At 39.3% G+C, this 15729-nt stretch overlaps 1 protein-coding gene across 1 annotated transcript in view; it reads right to left on the minus strand.

Moving 5' to 3' along the window:
- LOC128535442 (cysteine-rich motor neuron 1 protein-like) overlaps positions 1–15729 on the minus strand; it is a 57479-nt gene that overhangs the window by 1965 nt on the left and 39785 nt on the right. Inside the window, exons 7-14 of the mRNA XM_053509340.1 lie at positions 13694–13822; positions 11850–12000; positions 8174–8295; positions 6959–7177; positions 4661–4879; positions 3652–3873; positions 2195–2317; positions 120–298 (exon numbers count right to left, since the gene is read on the minus strand). Of these exons, the coding sequence (XP_053365315.1) occupies positions 120–298; positions 2195–2317; positions 3652–3873; positions 4661–4879; positions 6959–7177; positions 8174–8295; positions 11850–12000; positions 13694–13822 (1364 nt within the window). The remainder of the gene's footprint in view (positions 1–119; positions 299–2194; positions 2318–3651; positions 3874–4660; positions 4880–6958; positions 7178–8173; positions 8296–11849; positions 12001–13693; positions 13823–15729) is intronic.

The raw sequence follows: 15729 nt of genomic DNA on the forward strand, positions 1-15729 counted from the left end.
TGATTTACTGTGTCTATAATATTCTTTACTTGGCCAGTGTTACAGCTAGCAAGCAGTCATATTTCTGTCAAAAAACAAGGACAAAAGACTCTAGGAACAAATTCTTAGAATACGCTTACCTTTTTGGGTGCATCGTAGCAGGACATCTGTATACAGTTTTTCTTCTTGTTAATGAGAAACGCCACAATAAAAAATAGGACTATGGACATGAGCAGGGCGGCCAGAATCCAGGCTACTGATTGGTAGATGAGGGACATTTCCATCTCGGTTGGGACGTCCTCAGTGTGACTTCTACCATCTTGAAAAGACAAGAATTTCACGATCAATGTTGCATGTACCAACATTTTTATGTGATAATGTTCTTGTTCTAATAAGTGACATAATTTGGGTTTCACTTCCACTATTTGCTCGATTAACTTTTCTATAGACTACTAGAGGGAAATACTTTGCAGGCAGAGAGAGAGAAAAAAACTACCACAAATACCCTGGCATGGGATGCTTTTCCCCCCAGATGTTTGCTGTATTTCACGCAGCAGGAGGAAAAGAGCAAGGCAGGAGTTCAAAGAGTCCAGTCTGAGTGCTACTTAATAACTAGTACCGCTCTAGATTGTTTAATGCTATTCCCCACCCAAGTCATGCAAAACAAAGTAACAACTCTTGGCCAAATCTGCGTCTTTATTGCACTTACTGCTGACCACCGCTTTAATTAAAATACCAGAAAACCCTAAGCTACAGTGACACCACCATCTTTAAGTGACTCAAATACGATTTCTTTTCACTGTGGTATTATTCCGAAGTGAGGGATCGGAGTTGGCTTTTTAATTTTTTTTTAGATCAGATCTGTCTGACCAGAACCATTAACACCATTTTCCATAATACTTAACTTATCTCCCAATCCTTGCCTAATTTTTTGTAAATATGCATACACATTAATATTTTTATCAGATAAAATCAACACATTTCATGCCCTTTTATGTGGTGTCCATATTTTTTTTATTCAAATCTTTCAATAATCTTTATTGTCATTCAGATGAAACTTTTAGATTAAACCAATTTAGATTTCACATAAAAAAAAAACATAAACCTGAAAAGGCGTTATTCATGTGCATCATTCAATGCAAAATAGTTAGGATATGATTTTGAGTTTTACGTGGTTATGACACTACTAATTTCTTTGCTTTTTAAACTTACCAAAAACCAATTCAAGCAACAATTTTACAAGTCATATGCTTTTATAACCTTAGTCAAAGAAATATGAATAATTTGCATTTTAAATTATTATTATTGAGAATATGGCCATTTTTGGGGCACACATGGGGCATCATCCCTCCAAAGTGGCTTAAGTTAGCAACTAAAATTTTTTAGGGAAGCTAGATTGATCACTTCCATGTTGCATAAACTTAAAAAGTATTTTTTGGCAAAGGCATTTTCTGTACTACAGGTGAAATTTGAAAAATTAGAATATCGGCATATATTTATGCAAAAGTTCATTCATTTCAGTAATGCAACTTAAAAGGTGAAACTAATATATGAGATCTTGATTATAATTCAGATGATTATGGCTTCCAGCTCATGAAAACCCCAAATCGAGAATCTAAGAAAATTAGAATATTGTGAAAAGGTTCAATATTCTAGGCTCAAAGGGTCCCAGTCTAATCAGCTAGTTAAGCCGTAACACCTGCAAAGGGTTCTCTGAATATGAACCGGCGTGGCATGCAAATCTGATCTGAGCAAAAAAATCAGTCTTGAACGATGTGGCTTGTAATGTGAACACAGCCATAGTTTACGGCTGTCTCACTTGTAAACATGGTAAGAGGTCAAAATCTGAAAATGCTACGGCTAAACTGTAGATGCTGGCACCTTTCCTTCTGTCTGCCACCATCTTTGAGTCTCTCCTAACACACGCAATTCAACCCACAGCTAATCAAGCACCTAATTACAGTAAAATGCTTTGGTACTGAAGGACTAGAATCAAGAACCTCGGTTTTTCCATTTCACTCAGCAAATGGAAATCTGAATCTGTATTTTTAATTATTATGTTTTTCACTGCGCTTGCCGGCGATTGATGGAAGTGACATGTGTTATACAACCATTTCAACTTGTCATCAGATAAATCTAACTGAAGATGCTTATTTGTCTGCTTATTTAGATGTTTTTGGATGATGATGATGTGGTGTTTGTGGTATGTTTCTACCTGTGACAGGTACTATTGTATGCACTGTAATCCATTCTTCACTATGACTGGTCGTGACGGTGTCGCTGCCTTCGCTTTTAGGTTTGCTCGTCGTGATCACTGGCACTGAGGTTGATGTAATATCTATGGAGAGAAGAAACGAGAAACAGTGGAGTAACTGCAGAGATTTCAACATTCTAGATATTCATTTGCAATATGAAAAGGCTAAAACTAATTCTTCTACCTGTAGCTTAATAGAAAACTCTAATTATTACAGAACTTAACGCACCCTTCTCCAAAGGAATTGAAAAAATATCAAATATACAGAATGTAATCATCCTCATTTGTGATATTGTATTTCGAGTGCACTGTATTTCTTAATCACAGCGGATGTCTTATAAATGTAGCAGCAAAGTAATTTTGAAAAAATTATTACAATTATTTATTTATTAATTAATTTGTCTTCAATACCGCTTATCCTGATACAACCCGCAGGGGCCTGGAACACTCTGTATAATCACCAAAATTGTGACATGCTGTCACATGCTATATTTACATGTAATTATATGTATTATAATATACTAATAAAAAGATATCACTATATATTTAGTATCACTGCAAATCAATATAGGTTTTGTCTAGGGGTATGGAACCACAGCGGCATCCATCCTGCTTGCTGTCTTCCTAGATTTGGGGATCCCCCCCCCCCAATCTCCATCTCTTATCTTCATCCTTTGTATGGTCACCACAATAGTAAAGATGCAAATCTCACCTTTTTTTTTTTTGTGATGAACCACTATTAACAAGTTGCATTCATTCAAATCCACTGTATTTATAAAATCACGAAAAATCTGGACACATTTTAAACATTTTATTTTTTAATGTTTCCCTAATGACCACCGCAGAGGCGAGGCAAGGAAAATCTCGCCGCACCAACAGGAGAAAGAAATGTGATTTGATTCAAAATGAATTCTTATGTGTGAAAGACTGGACAGTGTGATTTTAAAATCGTTACTCCTCCATAACCGTACAGAATGACGTCATTAACGTCTCATTGTGCCAAAAAAATTGGTAGTTTTGCATACAGGAACCCAACCATATTTTTCGCCAAGATGCAACCAACATATAGTACGTACCATCACCATTTGGGTAGAGTGAAGGCTACGAAAAGCTTCCTCTTGAGACCCATGAAGCCAGTCAATGGATAGTTTCGTCACAAATCAGTGCAACACAACTGAAGCGCTAAGAACCCTCTTTCGGAGCCATGAACCCTCAGACGGCTGGCAGTTTGTTATTGTCACTATGGTTAATATCCCTCCTACCCAGAGAGCATGGCCAATTCTGGACTCCTGGGCGGAGATTTTTCTGTTGTGCCAATTGGCAGTACGAGGGAGTCTTTTTGAGTGAGCAATTTCATTAACATAGCATGATAGGAGTATAATAGTGCATATAATCATGAGTTTCCACCAGGCACTTACCCAGACACTGTGGACAGCACTGTCCCTTACGCAGCACTGGCACTTTGCATTTGGCAGCTGGACATCGCTGGGAGAAACACTGAATGGTCCCATTGTTGCAAATGCAACTAGTGCAGGCATTCGGTTTCCATGAATCACCAGCCAAAAGTACGTCTCCATCACTGGAGATACAGTATTCTCGTTGGCTGCTATTGACAGGAAGGAGGGAGCTGAGTGTGTCCTCTGCAAGACAACAAGAGTGAACAAGGGTAAACAAGGTAAACACAAGTTCTTCATTCCCATTATCCCATGAAGCATGTAGGGCTTCATTGCAATGAGCTCATTTACTAAACTTCAGTCATCACTCTCTTGGGGGTTGCACTGCAAGCTACAGCATGCATTGTGATGTATAGTGGTGGCTCAAATTTGATACTTGAGTGGTAGCTCAAGCTTAACACTGGACAATCTTCATTTCGATGCATTTCGCTTTACACGTCTGGTGGTAATCATTTGGAGAGGAAAAATTAAAAATGGTTCTCAGGCAGTCATGCAAGTCTGATAATGCGGTTGGAGTCTCATACCAAAGCATGTTCAGGTGGGGTGGGTCTACTATAAAGGAGATCACAATGTGGGGAAACTAACAAAACCACCCATTACATTCTTTCCCCAAAGGTGGCCATGTAAAGGCATCCAGTTTGGGCCAGTTGATTTATTGGTCTAGGGTACATAGTAAAGAATCCCTGTAGAGAGCTGTAGGCTTTCAATCATCCAACTGCTTGCCTGCACAAATATGCTAATAAAATTCTATCTTTCTGAGCCCTGCTGTACATCATATGAACTTGAACCACTCTCATTTGCTGCATAAATGTGCAACTGGGGAAAAATGGAAGTTCCAATGGAAATGAGGGTACCATCTGTTTAGAATCAGTGTTCTTTCATCTTATCTGAAGTCTATACCTGCATTTAAGGTGTCTAAGGAAAGAAAAAAAAAAAAAACACACTTAGAATTGCTTCCAGAATGGAAAGATACCTTGGCAGATGTGGCAGCAGGTTCCTTTGGTCTTGGTTGGTGTCTTACAGAGGACAGGGGGGCATACTTCAGTGTCACACAGCACTCGGCCCTGCCTGCATGTACAGCGGGTGCATTCGTCCAGGTCCCAAGTATCACCTTCCACATACAGCTGGTCTCCAGGAGCTTGGCAAACCACCATGTCCATTCCCCCAGGTCGAACACCACTGCCTAACTCCTCTGAATCAAACCCAGAGAATTTAGTATTGTTAGTTCAAAGTCATTTTTATTATGTTGTGCTTTAAAAAAAAAGGTACATTAAAGTTCCAATCTTAAAGATCTATCTAGTTATTGCAAAAAACAGGTTGTGTTTATTCTTTTAAATTCATTTTAGTGTCTTGGCATTCTTTGCTTTTTCCAGCCCGAACGTTGCGCTGCCAGGTATTTTTGAAGCTTTCTCCAGACACGTACTTACTCATACAGAGACAGGAACAGCCTCCACCAGTTAGCATGATGTGCTAAAATGTCGCATGGTGGTAATAAAATAAAGTGGGTTAGGTAGCTTTTTGGCATTTTGGCGAGAAAGGTGAATGAATTTGTAGTTTGCTTCATATGGGTGGGGTTCATTCCGACACTTTTTTGTTGAGTTATTTTCCAATGGTGGCTGGCTTAGTTTCATAGGTGTGCCGTGTTTGCTTTGTGATTCACTACTTTACCCACTGGAGAAAAAATGTAAGGCAATGGCAAATTAGGTATGAAACAGTTGTGAACACATCTGGAAAGAAAGTAAAGCTAAAAGGAGATGCCTGGTTTAAAAATCGACTCGCCTACCCAGAGAAGTTTCACACCATCATTAGCAGTAATGATTTCGACAAGCTCTTTGCTTTTCAGTTAAGGTGGAATGTCTCTTATCTGGATGTCATGTTAAATGTCAAACAACAGGTGGTACATCTACACTGGATGTCACCATGCCATGATTACTAAATACGTTACTGTCACTTAACATGACACATAACAGTTCTTGAAACATAAGTTTTATATCTTCTGTTGAAATACATGCTCGGAAGTCACATCATAAATGTTCCTATTGTTCTCTCGTCTGCACCAGTTTAACGTGCTGCCATGGCGGATCATCCTATCCGCACGTTTGACTTGGCACAGGATTTAAACTGGATGCCCTTCCTGACGCAACCCTCAGATTTTAATCCGGGTCTGGAACCGGCACTAAGCATGTCCTGGCTGGGTTTGGCTGTTGGTTACGAGCCTACTCAACAGGAGAGGAGCCTACTACTGAGCCATCAACGATCCCAGTTGACATACTAATGAATTTGACTTGAAATAGATTCACTCTAGTTATTGCTGGTAATATATTGAAAAAGAATTCCAGACAGAAAGATTATTAGACCTCGCTGTGCATAAATACACCAATCAGCCAAAGCATTAAAACTATCTTGGTTTGAACCTGGCTGTGGATCCTATGGGTGCTGTAGAGTTCTGGGTGGGGCATTCCATCCTATCGCAAATGGACTGGGATCTGTGGTGCACTGGGTGTTCTGGTGCCTTTCCAGCATGCTCAGCATTGACTCTGTTTCAGCGATTTGTGCTGCTTTGTCTTTTCTTTGGAATCGAACCAGACGGGCAGGGCTTTGGCCCCCGCAGGCATGAGTAAGGCTTGGGTGCAGATGATCCTCTCACCTGATTACTGGTGTATAGTTGGTCATATCACCTGTGACTGGTCATAATGGTTATGGTTGATTGGTGTACAGTAAGTTTGTATAGGCCAACAATTTTAAAGTATGATGTCGGCCACATTTACATTTATGTGTCACGACTGTAATTTGGTACCGGATTATAGTTTATTAATAATTGTAACTGCAATCAGAAAACAGTGTGATACATAGCAATGTATTCAGTGTTAGGAATTTTTCTAATTTCCTAGTATAAATTAATCATTGCAGCTTTTTGAGAAGGTTCTAAGTAGAAACTATTAATACGATCTTTTCAGAGAACTCTTACTGGTAAGTCATTTTTCTCCAACATTTAAGGGACACACTCAATTATCCTGTTATAACCGTCAAATAAAAAAATGTTTCATTAAAGACAGGAAGGCAGAAATGAAAACATGCTAGCAATGACTTGCAACTTGGAATATCAATAGCCTGCTTTTTCCTTCGCTTGGAGGAAAACCACCAAACATCAAGAACCCAGACAAAAATGCTGCGTGTTCACTTCTCTACTAAATCCGTCATTACACTAATAAATCATTCTCACTCTAAACTAACTGTAAATGCCAACGTCTTGCACTTGGTTTCTACATACCCTCGCAGCTGGGACAGCACTGGTGTTGCCTGAGCACAGGGTTTGTGCAGCTAGGTGCAGGGCAGGAGATGAGAACACACATCTCCCGTCCAGCATGGCAGTAACAGTCCCTGCAGCCATCGTGCCAGCTCTCACCCTCGTCAAACTGCTGGCCATTTGCAGTCAGACAGTCTCTGCGCCCCGGGGGAGAAGTGGTCGTGCTAACACTATGCTCACTCGCTAAAGAGAGAGAGAGAGAGAGAGAGAGAAAACACAAATTTTACTTGCTTTCTTTCATTTTCAATATTTGAGATTGAAGTTTTTTTTCCTTTCTGCCAGAAATTGTGTTGCACTTACAAGAAGCCTTAAATCTTGCTTCTCTTTCCACTTTTTAAGTTACTACTAAGAAACTTAAATACATTATTTTTTTGGTTTGTTTTTTGCAATTGCTAACATGCAAATAATGGCACTTGTTTTAATTTTGCCCCAAATGATGTCCTATATTTTTATCCAGCTGAAAGAACACACTTTTTCAGAATGGATACTTGCACGTTTGTGCCACGTAAACTAAGTCCCAGGCCCGGACATGCATATGTTTGTTTCATGTCCCAAAATAGGCGTTTATTTATTAACAGGAAGCAAGGATAGGGAACTGGTCCAGATGTTTCAAAAAAATAGCAACGTTTTGTTTTACAAGGCTATGCTTTAAAAAGGCATAGGGTATGACGTATATTCTGAACTGAAGCTTTATAATAATTAAAAAGATGTAAATAATCTCAAACTTCTATTAGATTCCTTAAAGTTTCTATTACTTCAAGTTTCAATGGGGTGTTTTGATTCATCCAACTGTGTTAAGTAAAAAACAAAAAAAAAAAAAGGACACTTTAACATAGCCAGTTTGTTGGAATAGAACTAGCCATATTTCCAGTACAGGGAATCGAACAATGTCCAAGGCAACAGTGCTAACCACTAAGCTATCTTTAAGCATTACCTTATGTTACCTTATCCTTGAAATCAGTATTATCGCACTGATACCAAAAGTGTGTACCTGTAATGCACATTTAATTTTTGGATTCATACCACAGTGTATGGGGTCAGAGGCTCCAATATTACACTTAATGTTCTGGCTGATTGATGAATAATCATAACAAGCCTTCACCATATCTAATGTCAGAATAATACTTAATAACATCTAATAAATAGATTAACAAGCTGAAGTTTTGACCAATTACTCACCTTTGCAGAGGCAGATGTTGCAGCCTTTTCTGTTCTGCTTATAGCCTTCACTGCACTGCTTATCACATGTGAAGGGAGGACACTTAATGCAGCGACACATCTCGCATCCATGCTTATTTCTCCTGCGGGAAGACGTTCACAGTATTAACATTGGTAACTAATTAGCATTAGTCAGCAGTTTGCCTTGTGGTCATAAACAAAGACAACTACCAGTTTAAACATACTCGAGACAAGTCTGATCTGAATTCTGGATGTTTTTCACTGAGAAAACCCTTTTTTATCCAGGCTTGGGATTGGCACTGAAAGTGCGCTGGCTTGGGCACTCCTGAGCCAAGGGAAACCTGTTCTTCCGCAAGACAGGCAGGGATATTTCCACTCTACGACTTGGGCAAATATACCTGAGTCAACTGAGCCGTCTTAAATAAAGGTTGACGGTTAATTAAATTTGTTGTTCCGAATAAAGAGAGAATGTTTTTCGAAACAGATAGAAATATGAACTGCGATGTTCTTGGTTGTGTTTTATAGAAAGCTTGATGGAAAGGTTCACAGAGCATCTGGCTGAGACCAGAGGTGTACACATCTGGCCCCGGGTCCAATGGAATGCAACAAAAAGTATTGCAACAGGAATTATTGCTTTCATGTGGTCAAAACAAACAACGTGGGACAAACAAAAACCACTTCCATGAACATGAACATCCAGTATTCATTCATTTAACTGCCCGGTCAGGGTGAAGACAGACTACTATTTTGTTTATGTTTTGGGAATGAGAACCACATTAATCTATTGAAAAAAATATTTTAAACTCTTATGCAATTATAAACTTTTGCTCACATAATACAATTACATATATGCTGTTTCTTAATCGCTATTCATCTATTCCTATTGGTTTTTCTTTGACCAACCAACAACCTCTGAGCAATCTGTTTACATACACATACACATCAGTAACACTGCGCTCTGTGCCCAGCTGCTAATTAGAAAAGGTACATTGGAAAGACCACAAAGCCAGATGGTCAATGCAGGAACACAAGGGCATATGGTTTTGCTTTCTTCCCTACTATATTACTTCTCTTTGAAAAGTCCAGATAAAAGCAGCACCCTGAATTTTGCAAGATCCATGTGGTGCACACGCACTTCCATCCCCAGCAAAGCTTACAGTCCTTCCATTGCCCTTCACTATTACATTCGTCCATTTCTTACAAGTACAAATGAAAAAAAAAAAGTTTGCGTTGTGTAAAATGTATATTTTATTTTTCATTTACAAGATGCATTTCAGGTTTGATTGCGCAGAATAACAGAACACAGTTATTAACAGTTAAAAACTACCTTTATTTCTCTATAAAATCCCCTCCAATACTAATGCACTTATCCTGGCATTTCACAAGTACATGGAAACCAACAATGTAGAAAGTTTTTTGAGCAATTATCAGAATGCCTGCTTCATATTTAAAACGCTGGCCTCCCAGGAACTCCTTCAATGGACCAAACATGTGGAAATGGCTTGAAGTTAAGCCAGGACTGTACAGGGGATGTGACTATAACTCCTAGCCGAGTTCCTGTAATGTGCAGGTGGTGCTGTGAACGTTTGTGTGTCCGGTGATTTTCAAGGCTCAGGCGTTCCACTTGTTGGATGTTCAGGGGAATGACTGCAGTGAGCTCCAAGCGACCTCAGCTGGGATGATTATTTTTGGATTTAAGGCCATCTTGAAACCGTTTGCAATATTCAATAGTCTTACTGCAGCTAAGAATCTCATCACAGTACTGTGCTTAAAGTCCTCTGTAAGTGTCAATCAGTTCTATGCCGTCTGAATGAAATTTCATCACTAGTCCCAGTTTAACTTAAACATCCCTTGACTTTTGCATACTGTATATATATATATATATATATATATATATATATATATATTATACTGTATATATTTGACTTATTTATTCCTTAATTGCTGATTCCGAAATTGCACCCATACTACACTGTTCTTTCTCACTAGCTGAAACAGCAGTAATGTGTGTATTAAGTCAGTGGACAGTGGAAACTCACGGTGTACAAACACTATGACAGGTCATCCTTTGACCTTTTAAAAAACGGGGCTTTGTTTAAAGCTGAGCTGTGGAATTTCACCAGGGGCTATTGCTGGCTCGGCAAAATTCCATCGTGCCTCTTCCCAATGGTCCTGTTACAGCCTGTCAGATCAGATGATATTTTAGTTCCACTGAGAAGGGGAAACAATTTAAGTCCCCTATTGTTCCGATCTGAGTGCAGTGCCGTGCCAAATGCTTAGTTCAAACAACCCGGCTTTTGGATGCTGTGACACACTCTAGACTTTACCGACCATACTGTCAAAGTCATGCTATTGAGGCACCTCTTTCCAGAACGCGCAAAAATTCTGGGACTAATTTCGTTGAGCTTAAAGGCACATAAGGGTATGGTAAGTCAATTGCAAGTGTATTTTGGGCCAAAGTGGCCCAAATGGTAAGCAGCCTCACTTTAGGAATCTGGGCCGAAAATGACCCCAATGCAAACGGTCCTGGCAAGTATCCAGCTGTACGCATTGCTCTGGCGCACAGTCTGATCGAGGCCGAGTTGTGTCTTTGTGGCTAATTTGTTATCAGCATGCAACAGGCAATTGAAACGCTAATGACCTTTCAATGCCCATGTTCTGGATTGTTAGGCAAAAGAATTACCACCAGTCGCTTTATAGTATTTGCTTTCCAAGTACTTTCCGTCTCATTTATCATTTTTGGAGAGGTAACAAACGCATCAAACCTACGAAACCTCAAAACAACAAATATATTCAAAACAGACCCCTGTCTCTTCATGGGCCAGGATAAATATATAAGAGGGATAGACAGCTGGATAGAAGGCTACATGTACTCTGCTTTATTAAGGGATTCCCAGAAAACTGCAACTCAGTGTGGGACGAAGCCTCTGCTTCCTGCTCGTCTCCCCTGAGGCAGTCGCTGGCACTCAGTGAATATCCCATCATTCCCATCTTCAGAAGATACTCCTCAGAACCTCAGAAAGTTCACATACCAGAGGACTTTCAGTCAAAACACTAAGTTATGATACTAAGTATTTGTTATTTTAAAACACAGAGACGCTGGATAAAAAGAGACCTGGATCATGTGTGACATGAGGATCTGTGGCTAATATAGAGCGGAGCTTCTAATGAGTTTGTACTCGGTTATATTATATGTTATTTGTATTGTGCATTTTAAGAAGACACTGTGCATTTTAACAAAGCAGCTCTTTGGAAAACCAGATGTATTTGTTAATCCGTGTTAAGCCACACATGGCAGCGATAAGGCAAAAATCCTTGAGACACCATGCTGAAGAAACCTTGATAGGAACCAGACTCACAGCGGAACCCAGTCCTCTCCTGAGTGATGCTGGATGGTGGGTTATAGATGATCAGACTTTTAAGCAGCACTAGGTAAAGCAATACTAGGTGGTTTAGGCGATTACCATCTAATAAAAAAATACTTAAATTCCTTAGATGAGGAAGAAATCTTAGGAGGAATCAGTCTCAAATCTGAGTCTTTTCATAGACTTTAGCTCCAAGTCTATGGCCCACATTGTAACAAATGTCCATGGTCCCAGCCAGGTGGCACCATCCCCAGTAGCAGAACTGTTATTTGGTTAGAGGTAAGGGAAAAGAAAACAAAGATTAGACTTACACATATCCATAGGGGCAGGTCTTTCTGCAGGTCAGAGGTCTACATTCAGAGGGTATGCTGCACTCACACACTTCACAACCATAGTCATCCTTTTCATACCCCATTGGGCACTGCTTGTTGCAGTAACTGGAGAGACTGGGGCAAGAGTCGTCTGAAACAGCAAAATAAGATGCACTTAATCAAAGCGGTGATGATACAGTAAGCTGACATAGAAAAACAGATCAAAATCAGTCCACTTTAGACTACAATACTTACTCATACACTCTACCATATACTGTATACACACACTATGGTCAGGTTGGAAACACCAACTAGCCAATTCTACATATCTTTGGGAGGGAACAAGAATACGCAGAGGAAACCCACTAAGCACATTCGCACTCCACACACAAAGGCCCGAGGCAGGACTTTAACCCTTGACCCTCGAGGTGAGCGGCTGCAGTGTCACTATGCCATCGAATTGCCCCTGTACATTAAATGAAAGTAAATAGGTATAAAACCAATGTATTATCATTTGTTGTTAGGCTCTGAGGTTACCCTTTTGGCTTCATGTACAAGCAGAACACAACATACTGTAGTACTCCCATGCTGCTGGATAGCAACTATAAGGTAGGCTGGGCTAAATACGTGTGTGAATTGTTTAATGATGACACAATGTGACATTCACTGGCTTGCAAAATCACTGGATCTCAGTTACTTAAATTATTTGAAAACGCAGATTAAAACCAAATACGACAATATGAAATTGACAGGAGCTCTCAAGACACAAGTGTCTTACTAGTAAGACATTAAGTAGCCAAGTATTAGAAAAGAAATTAAACAAGATTAAAAAATTTTGTCCCGGCAGCTTGCAATTTAAGCAAATAGGTTGGCCTGTGCATTGTCCTACAGAATGTACTGTATTACATTTTTTAAAAAGACAAATATATATATATGGGTTCTATTTGTCCAAGTTATTTGATTACTGAAAGTAAGATAAATTACTGCGGATATGTCCTATATTCAACTACTAAGGGTAGGTAAAAATATCCAATTTCTATAAGCCACGATACTAAAGAATGTAAATATGTATTGCTTAGTCCATCTATATGTACAGTGTGGTCTCCATACACCAGCAATTGTTACATTTTAGGATAACCAACTGCAAGTTTCTGGACCTAAAACATTACATTTTGCAGAACTTGCCATATACGTGTACAATATAACCGGGCTTATAGCACAATCATACGGCTAATACTGTATATGTCATTATATTTGTACCTGTTTCATTAGTGTAAAAATATATTTTCATCACCCAAAACCAGTGAACCAGAGACTGGAGGCAGTTCATTCTGATTGGCTGTTTCAGATAATATGCATTCACACACACACACACACACACACACACACACACACACACATGTGACACACATTGCCGATCCATTCCAGGTTAAAATCAACAGTTAAAGAAAAGTTCATATTTGGTGGTGATGAATCCAGGAAGCATCAAGAATGCTTGTGTGCATGGAGTTCACATGTTCTTCCTGAGCTTGGTAGGTTTCTTCCATGTGCACTGATTTCCTCCCACAGTCCAAAGACGTGCAGATTTGGCTAACTAAAATTGCCATTTCTAAATTAAAACTTGCTTTGTGCTCAGGAGAACCGAATGCTGAAACAAGTTTCATCCTCTTAGTTCCAGGAAATCTTAACGCCAATACATACAAAGGCATTCTGAACAACTATATGCTACCAACAGTTTGAAGAAGACCTGAGCATGATGGTGACACTTCACAAACTGTTTAATCATATAGTGACCATCATAAAGATAGCCTAGTTATCATGTGGAAGGTCATAAATGTACTTACTGCCAAGACACTGGCAGAGTAGACATCCATTGTTGTCCTGCTGAAAGCCAAAAGGACAGTCATGTTCTGACAGAGAGCAGTTTTCAAGTGGAGGACACAGCAGCGGGCTCATGGTCTCATATGAAGGCTCTGAAAGAACATATATAAGAAAACAGTTAATCACAGTTTATTAATAATGTACTACCATATATATACTATATGCAATGATCTCCTTTAAACAGTTGATATTGAGATGAGAGAGTCTGCTACATATTCTCAGTAAAGCCTTCATAAGGGATCTAACATGAGGTGCTGTTAGTTAATTAATGATTTCTGAGGCTGGTTACTCTAAATCTCCTCTGGAGCAGAGGTAGGTTTTGGTCTTGCTTTCCTGGGATGGTCTTCATGAGAGACAGTTTCATCACGGTGCTTGATGGGTTTTGCAAAGGCACTTGACACAATACTGTTCTTGCAAGAACGGTTCCGGGAACGTTCCATATCTTAAAATAACAACTGACTGTTGCCGTTACTTAATTACCTAATTCCATATCCGTTATTTTATAGTTTAGAACAAATCCAATTTTGCTCTGTAATGTATAAAATAAATCCAAACTTGAGTCCAAAATTTTGACTAGTGTGCGAAAAATTTTAACTTAGACTGTATATCTGAGACAAACAGTACGTCAATGACCACTACAGTGTGCTACTTCTGTACTTACTGTAGATGTTTATGGAAACCTGAATTGAAGTACATTATTGCTTTATATAAAAAGAAGCAAACGGTTGGACTACTGTACATCTTCATCCAAAATCAGAGACAGAAGGTGAGTCTAAAATCGGATCATATTTGGAAAAATGTACGAGACCGAGGTTCCTTAAATAGACTTTTCCACCTTGTCCCAAAAATTTTGATGTAACTTAGATGGTAATCTGGAGTATGGAAAAACTACTGTATGACTGTTTAATCCCCGTCACATATCCACTTTTAGTAAGTATTGCTACTAGAGACGCTATACTGTACTGTACTGTAAATACACTCAGTGAAAGCAGTGACTGTTTCACATGGCCAATTCTGTCATTTCCAGGCAGCAGCAGCACTTTTCATCCACTCAGTTATCTGCTCAACTTTCCAACCATCACTTCTGTGATAAGATTCATGTTTAAATGCTAACACCACTGGCAGCAGCTCTCTCCAGGTTTTAGTCATTATGGATAAATGCAGATGTGATTATCTCATAGTGATTGTCCTTATCTAGAAACTTTGATGAATGAACAACCTCTCATAGTAGTTCGAAGTTTAACATTCTTCTCTCCTCCTAAACCACTGCCCTCACATCTGTTGGTATTTATACAATGTCAAAATGAGGCCCTCGGATTGAGGGGTGGTTTTCATGGGCAGCACTGCTGTGATGGCACGTGTGCAACCCACTAATGCCTCTTCCATGCTGGCAGGCAGGGAACCGAAAGGAGCTGTATCTAATTATCTTCACTTAGAACAATATTCTCCTGTTAAAGGAGGTAAGTTGGGTTCCATTTGGAAGGTTAGACCTATAAAGCGCAAAGCTTCTGCAGCCTTAGAAATGCCTGCAGGCTCGCTTTAATGAGCGTTGAGAAGAAACATGCATGCTGGTGGCACTGGATCACTAACAAGCTATAGAAAGGTAAGGCATTACATATACTGTACAGCTACCTAAAAAGTTATACACGCATTTTTAAACAAAGCTATACAGAAACTTTATACTCACGTCAAAACGTTACTTATTTGCATACTCATATTAACTGTTGGTGCCAAATAGTTGTAACATTCACATAACATTCTTTAAGCTGGACGTCTGAAAATCTGACAATAGGATTTTGCATACAGAAGTAATCCCTCTCTAAGTTTTAATGCATGTGTAAAGTACTGTGGTATGAGCCTCCACTCATTTCTTCATATTTTGCTTTCAAAGAGCCAGCCAGTCTTATATCTTTTTTATGTAGCTTGAGGAATAGTTTTTCATGACTTTTTGGCTTTATGGCTCTCATATTCAGCCCAGTCCCTGTTTGTTAAGCCACAC

This window comes from Clarias gariepinus, chromosome 13 (genome assembly GCF_024256425.1).
Source record: "Clarias gariepinus isolate MV-2021 ecotype Netherlands chromosome 13, CGAR_prim_01v2, whole genome shotgun sequence".
NCBI lineage: Eukaryota > Metazoa > Chordata > Actinopteri > Siluriformes > Clariidae > Clarias > Clarias gariepinus.